The sequence below is a fragment of the Echinops telfairi genome, unplaced genomic scaffold (assembly GCF_000313985.2).
Source record: "Echinops telfairi isolate 266 unplaced genomic scaffold, ASM31398v2 ScPeMD7_23;HRSCAF=83, whole genome shotgun sequence".
NCBI lineage: Eukaryota > Metazoa > Chordata > Mammalia > Afrosoricida > Tenrecidae > Echinops > Echinops telfairi.
Window position 1 is genome coordinate 10,143,992 of NW_022103920.1, and position 7,914 is coordinate 10,151,905.

General features: G+C 55.9%; 1 protein-coding gene across 1 annotated transcript in view; it reads left to right on the plus strand.

Moving 5' to 3' along the window:
• Positions 1–2,175: 2,175 nt before the first annotated feature.
• FAM180A (family with sequence similarity 180 member A) overlaps positions 2,176–7,914 on the plus strand; it is an 8,965-nt gene continuing 3,226 nt past the window's right edge. The window contains exons 1-2 of the mRNA XM_004707900.2: positions 2,176–2,410; positions 6,054–6,154. Coding sequence (XP_004707957.1) covers positions 2,335–2,410; positions 6,054–6,154 — 177 coding nt within the window. The 5' untranslated portion in view covers positions 2,176–2,334. The remainder of the gene's footprint in view (positions 2,411–6,053; positions 6,155–7,914) is intronic.

The window sequence follows — 7,914 nt, forward strand, 5'->3', positions numbered from 1 at the left end:
AGAAAGCAAGAGACCTGAGAACTAGAAAGGCGAGGCTCACTGAGCCATTTATCCCTCTGCCCTTCAATTAACCCCACATGTGTTTATTGGCCAGGGTGGCACAATAAACTTTAACTATCTCAAAAGGCCTGGCAATCCACTGCTGGCAAAGCAGCCTCCAGAAACCCTACAGAGCACAGTTTGCCGAGACACACGGGGTCTCTGTGAGTCTAATCGACGCGATGGTACCTGGGAGAGATTATTAATATTGGTGGGTGTGTGAGTCTGGGTGGACTAGAGAAACAAATTCATAGACACTCATATGTGAATAAGAAAGAGCTTTATATACAAGAGCAATTGAGCATTGAGAAAACATCCCAGCCAAGTCCAGATCAAATCCATAAGTCCGATATTAGCCCATATGTCTGATACCAATCTATAAAGTCCTCTTCAGATTCACGAAACACATGCAATGATGCTGAAATCAGGAAGATCACAGGTCAATGGGTGGGAAGTCTTGTGGATCCAGTGGCAGTGTAAGCATCTTAGTGCTGGCAGAGGTCTCCACGTGGCTTCTCCAACTCCAGGGCTCTAGCGTGGCTCCATGTGTTTTGTCAACAGGAATGTCTCACAGGGAGCCAGTGTGTCCCGCCTCCCGTGAGCTATTTATCTCCATCGCACGTCCAAGTGAGCTCATCAAGCTGTGACCTGATTGACAGGCCAGACTCCACCCCTTCGCAAGTTGTCAGATCATGACAGGCCACAGCAAGATCCTGGGTTTTTATCATCATGGGGAATTTTCCCCAAAAAACAATTCTTACAACAGATAAGGGAGGTTTCTGGTTCGAACAGAGGAGACCCTTGGCCCACCCCCCGCCAGCCCCCTGCCCTGTGGCCCCATCATTCACTCCAAGACCCCTTTCATGGGCTGGAAACCCGCAGGTTAAATAACCTCATGGTGCCTGTCAGCCTGACTATGTGCCGCTGCCGCTGCCATGGTGTCTGCAATGACATGCGTCACGGAGCAGACCACTGCCCATCCGGCCTGTGGCATCTTCCTGGTGGCGCTGTAGCTAGCCATCTCCTGGGGACTCGCCCATGGGCTGTGGTCCTTTACTTGACACTGGCAGGTCTGTGCTCCCGAGGCAGTGAGGAAATGGCAATGCAGAAAGCCGGGAGGTGTGGCAGTCCCTCGTCCGTGACCGTGGGACACACCTTGAACCTGGGGGATGACAAAGTGTGCTTACACGCACAGGCCAGAGAGGGGAGCATGGGGAGGGACATCATGAAGGTCACCTTGGGTGAGGACCTCTCCCCAACTCCCCACCCTCTGACCACTCCCAGCACCACTGCTCCTTGTGGCCCCGTCACTTCCAGAAAGCTCCCAGCGTATGCCAAGGTCTAACCCAGGGTGAGAACTTTGGTGGTGTGATGGGGAAAGCCGGTGGTTCAAACCCACCAACCACGGCATGGGAGAAAGATGAGGCTGCCTGTTCCCATAAAGGTTGGCAACCTCAGAAACCCTCAGGGGCAGTTCTACCCTGTCCTATAAGGTCGATATGAGTAGGAATCTGTGTCACGGCATTGGATTTTGGGTTTGGTGGAACACAGAGGGGTGGCACTTCAGTGAAGCATCGCACTGCTAACAAAAGGTGGGTGGTTCGAACCCACCAGCCGCTCCAAGGGAGAAGGGGAGGCTGCCTGCTCCTGTAACGTTTTACAAAGCCTATATAGGGTCTCCAAGAGTCTGAATCGACCCGATGGCAGTGGGTTTGGCTTCTGGTCTCCCAGGGTGGTCCATCAGTGACGCTCGACCTCAGCCCCACAGTGCATGTGCTGCCAGCAGGCGGGTCAGGGTTCCTGGGCATCTGCCAGGCACGTCTCTCCAGCCCTGCAGCCCTGGCTGAGGCCTGGGTGCGGTCTGTGTGGACCCAGGGAGGGCAGCCAGCTCTTCCCGCGCTCCTCCAACAAGTTCCACGGGTCTGTTTGCTGAAGAAAATTCCAGTGGGCCCATCCAACAGCCGGAACCGGAGCCCAGAAACCCTTTCTCTCCGCCCTCCTGCCAAGGCGGTCACATGCCCCCTGAGTCACTCCAGATGTGCTCAAAACAGAGGCTCTCAGAAGCCCAGTCCCAATCCCAGAGAGAGTTGGGTTCAGAGAGGTCCCGGCTCCAGTCCCAGCCAGGGAGAAGCCTCACTCACAGCCTTCTGAGGAGTGGGGGCTCTGGGAAAAGGGGAGGGTGGCCAGGCTGACCTTCTCTCTGGGAGCAGCCCGGCACACCTGGGCCAAAGGTCCCACTGGGTCAGAGGTCATCTCTGCCATCCATCCTGCCATCCGTCCGTCGGTCCGGGGACCATGTCCTGGAATGCCGTGTTTCTGCTGCTGCTCTATCACACCGCGCAGACGACCATGGGCCGCAGGTGGGACCGAGGTGAGCTGGCCCGGCTGTGTGTGTCTGCCTGCTGCGGCTGACACAGTCCAGGGTATAATCTGGGGTGTGCGGTGGGCAGCGAGTGCAGGGCAGGGGGGAGGCTCACACACCCCTTCTATCTCCTCTCTGCCTGCGGCTTCCTGCTTCTCTCCTTGCCCCTGTGGTCATAAGAAGGACCCTGGGAAAAGTGAGGGGCTGGGGCTAGTGGAGCGTCCGAGGGCACTCATTGGGCAGCCAGAGGGCATTCGCCCCGGCTCTGCCTCCCCCTCATCCTCCCGGCAGGCAGGAAGTAGGGGTTGAAATGGGGGCTGAGCTGCAGACCCTGCTCCCTGGGACCCAGGGCAGGAGGCACCTAGTGGTGGGTCAGAAAGGCACCTCTCCAGGTGCGGCCCCTCCCACCTGTGCAGTGGGGTGGACCTACTCAGGACACTAAGGCCACGGGACCCCAGCATCAGATGTACCTGCCTGCCTGCCACCCCTGGGGCTTTTCGGAATCCCTGGCTCTGTCCCCAGGGATGCCCGGTGCTGAACTAAAGTGGCCTCTGTATCCACCGAATGGCACGCCAGGGAAATCCCCTGCGGGCTATTCCTGTTGAGAATGGGAGAGCTGATCCTAATGGCCACGTGTGATGGCCACATGGTGGCTGCCAGAGAGCCAGGTTTCTCCAGCCGGAAGTCAGTGAGGGGTCCCAGAAAGGCGGCAGGAGGAAGAGCAGAGCCCTTGGAGTTGGGGGCGGGCAGGGGTTATGGAAGTCAGGACCAGGGTCCAGAGGCCCAAGACAGGGAAGGTGAGCTGCTGACCTTGCAGGGGAGATATGATGAGGCTGGTGTCCAGGAACAAAGAGGTAAGGCAGCCCGGCCTGTGGCCCAAGGGTGAGGGGCTCAGTTGCTAACCGCAAGGCGGGAGGTTCAAGCCCGCCAGCTGCTCCGTGGGGGAAAGGTGCGGTGCTCAGCTTCTATGAAGACAAAGCCCTGAGAGGCCCCTGGGGCAGCGCTGCTCGGTCCTGCAGGGTCACTGTGACTCAGAATGAGCTCAATGGCTGCGGGCTTGGGGGGATTGGGGGTTTACATTTAGATGTATGTTGTTAGGTGCAACCAAGCCACTTCTGCTTGCCGTCCCTCAGGGCGACAGAGAAGAACTGACCCCCTGGGGTGTATCAAAGGGACCCTGGTGACACAGCAGTTCAGCGCTCGGCTGTTAGCGGAGGAGGAGTTCATGGTTCGGATCCACCAGTCTCTCCAGGGTGGGGGCGGAGCAGGGAGACGGCCGTCGTCGGCTCCCAGCAGAGAACGGCCTTGCGTAGAACAGAGGCCGTCCTTCTGGGTCCTGTAGGTTCACTGTGAGTTGCTGCCAACTGAACTCCAACAGGGTTAGCTTGGTGGGTTTTGCGGGGGGGCTGTCCTGTTTGGGGGGCAATATTATGCACACACCTTCTCCACTTGCAATGCACAAAGACTGTGGGGCAGCCCTCAAAGGTCGAGGGCGCACTCACCCCACAGGACCCTGGGCACTGATCATTTGCCCCGTGAGAAGGGGTGATGGCCTGGGGTCTCGGATGGGACACTCTGGTCTGTCATCTGGCTGTGTCCTCAGTGGCCGCATCATGAGCGGACCCCCACCCACCCACCCCCACCCCGCAGGATAAGCAGTTACATCGCAGAGAGTGTACGCACTGTTTCTCATGGGCTGTGTGGTCGCTGGCAAGACGCCTAACCTCTCTGAGCTTCAGTTCACCCACAGGAAAATCCCAATAACCAGATTTAACCTTGCTGGTGGCGTAGCAGTCACGTGGTGGGCTATTAAGCGCAAGGTCAGCAGTTCAAAACCACCAGCCTCTCCAGCAGGAAAGAGATGATACTTCTGCTCCTGTAAAGAGTTACAGTCTTGGGGACCCACGTGGGCAGTTCTGCCCTTGGCATTGACTCCATGGCAATGAGTGTGAACTTGAGTTTGGACTTCTTGTGAGGGCCAAATGGGGGCCGGGGGAGGGGGCAAGCCGAAATGCATTGCAAAGGGTGCAGTGCTGTATCAACACTGGTGACACCGACCGCTAAGCGCTAGGCCACTCACGGAAAGGTGAGGGCTCACCAGCCCCAGAGGAGCCCGGAAGAAAGGCCTGGTGATCTGCTTCCCAAAGTCGTGGAAGTCACATCAGCTCCGAGACACACAGTTTCCTGGGAACCAACTGGTCACCAGTGACCAGTTTCCATGGGTCGGTGTGGGCGTCAGCGTGGTCAGGGGCTGGTGCTCTTTTGGTTGATTGCACTTGTAAGGAGATGGCCAGGCCTAGCTTCTGAGGTGCCTCTGCGTGGGCGCTAAGCACCAGCTTTTCTGTCAGCAGCCGCGCGTGTGAGCGTTTGCACCACACGGGGGACTGGCCACTGAAAGTGCTCTCTAGGATTCCACTGTAGGAGGCAGCCCTCCGTGCCAGGGGCGCCTCCCATTAGGACCCAATGACTCACCTGTGGTTACTGGCCAAGATGGGAGAGCCAGGCACACACTCACACCCACACACTCACACACTTAACTATCACACACACACATTCTCAGGCACACAGACTCACACACACACACTCACATACATACACATGCTCTCACACACATACACTGTCACCCACATCTACACAGACACACACACATACACACTTAACTATCACACACAGAGACACTATCACCTACATGTTCACACACAGACACACACATATACACAGAGGCATACACACTCACACACATACACACACAGATATAAAACCACACTCAGGAACACAGACTTGCACACTCACAAATTCACACACAGACACATAGACACAGATGCATACACTCAGAGGAACACAGACACACACTCGCCTTCACTATCATACACATATAAACAGATGCACACACACACACCTACCCAGGCCCACTTCCCCTTCATCTACTGGGGTGCATTAGAGGTGATGGCTGTTCCCCTAAAAGAGGTGTTTAGAAGTCCTAGCCCCTCAGGCCTGTGCATAGAACCCTGTTTGGGAATAAAATCTTTGAAGGTGTGGCCAGTTCGGGTTAACTGGAGGACCCGAACCAAGCTTCCTGCATCAAGTCAACACCGACTCACAGTGACCCTACAGGACAAGGTAGCACTGCCCCTGTGGGGTTCCAAGACTTTCTCCCACAAAGCATCTGGTGGTTTCAAACCGCTGACCTGGCCCTTAGCAGCCCAATGCATAAGCACTATGCCACCAGGGCACCTCCATTCTGGAGATTGAAGTGATGCTGTCACAAGCCATAGAATGCCCAGGGTCTCTGGCAACCCCCGCGCTGCAAGAGGTGTGAAAGGACCATCTCCTGGGCTCTCGGCCGGAGCCTCCAGAGAGTCCACATCTGCGGCTTCAGACCCAAGAGGCAACACACTTCTGATGTTGGAAGTCACCCAGCCAGTGGGACTCGATGGGAAGCTGGACAAAGAACGGAGTGCTCATTGTCACCTCCAGAGATAGGTCTGTCACCTCTGTTACACACACCTTCACGACCTCAAAGTTCGGTGCAGGAGAAGGCACACACAGAACTGCTCTGTGGGGGGAGCGGTGCGCACTCAGAATTAGCCAGGGGAAGCAGCCGGCCGGGTAGAGGCAGAAGCCCACTGAGCGTCTTCTCTGTCTCTCCCAGCGGTGCTCTTCCCTGCTGCCCACCGGCCAAAGAGGTCCACGTCCACCCCGTTGAACCCAGTGCTGCAGAGCTCCCTGGAGGACGTAGAGCTGCTCTATGAGGTGAGCAAAAGCCTGTTGCCATCGAGTGGTAATCCACAGCGGAGGGGGGTGGGTGGGTGAATGCCTAGTGCCAGTATGCCCGGTGGCAGCATGGAGGGGAGGGGAGCAGGTCAGAGGAAGACCTTTGCAAGTGAGTCAAGACCGGGTCTTATGTTTGCAGAGGCCACTGGTTCCCAGGGTCCTTTCTTCTGCCAAAGTCTTAGAGAAGCTATAATGTCCTTGACACCCCTGTCTGCCTCCTGGGTCCCTGGTGGCACAGTGATTAAGTGCGTGGCTACAAATCAAAAGGTTGGCATTGTGAACCCGCCAAAGACCCAAAGGAGGAAGATGCAGCTGTCCGCTGCTAGAGGGATGGCGACAGCCCTGGAAACCCTCTGCGGCAATTCTGCTCTGGCCTGTGCCATCCCTTGAGGCACCATCCACTCAACAGCAGTAGGGGTTGCTATTGGGTGTAGGCCTAATCAGAGGCGTCCTGGTAGCATAGTGGTTGCACAGTCAGCTGCTAACTGAAAGGTTGGTGGTTCAAATCCACCAGCCACTCCTTGGGGAAAACGATGAGGCTGTCTGCTTCCATAATGATCACACTCATGGGAACCCTCCAGACAACGAGCCCTGCAGTTTGGACACTCTGACTTCATGCACCAGAGCTGACCAGATAGGAAAGAGACAGGCTGCTGTAGGCAGGCAGGTAAGCCCAGGAGACCCCAAATCCTGCCTGGGGAGCATACTGGAAATGGGGAGCCTTGCTAAGCCTTGAAGGTGAGTGTCCTGTGCACAAGTCTGTGAGAAAGACAACAGACACACATGGTGGATGTATTGGAGCCAGAGGGAGATGAAACAGAGCGAGCTGGTAGGATTCTGAAGCATTCCATCCAAAAGGGGCTTACTGGGTTCCCACTCTGGGCCTGCCCCGGTACATGGGATGACACAAAGTATGTGACACACTGCCCCTACTCGTGGAGAGCAGATGGGAGCAGAGGACATAGAAGAGGCTTCCAAAAAGTCCTCAGAGAATTCCCCCTGTACCTCTGTAGCACAATTAATTCTGAGCAGGATTCTCCACACCCTGGGAATCTCCGTTTCTGATAAATAATTAGTCCTTTTATGCTTTTAGGTGGAGGGGGAAAGGAGGAAGGGGGAGGTCTGGAAACAACAAATGGTCCCTTCAACAGTGGCTTTGCGCCAGCACTGCACTAGGTGTTGTCCTCGTTCACCTTATCACTCACCAGCATCAGGTGACAGCGATGTCAAAAGCCAGTTGCCATTAGTCGGTTCCAACTCATGCCAGCCCCGTGTGCTCAGGGCCCAGCCGCTCCCCAGGGTTTCGGGGCTCTGAACTTTCAGAGGCAGATCACTGGGCCCTTTTGCCCAAACGCCTCTGCGTGGATTCAAACAACCAAGCTTTGGTTTGGTTGCCAAGCACTGAACCATCTACAGCACCCAGTGATGGTTCGAGGTTGTTACGAATCCTTTACAAAGGATGGCATTGAGGCCCAGGGAAGCTGAGCAGGAGCACATTACCCCATAAACAAGGTAAGCACAGGCTTTTTTCTGCTTGCTCCATGATCTATAGTGAACAATTTCACAGAGGCTTCACATTACAACTTGTTTGCCTTGCTTACCAGGAGCCCTGGTAGCATAATGGGTTGTGCAAGGTCAACTGTTTGAAACCACCAGCCGCTCCTTGGGGAAAGGATGAGGCTTTTTATTCCTATAAGAGTGGACACCCACTGGGGGGCTGGTCCCAGCCCCAAATACTA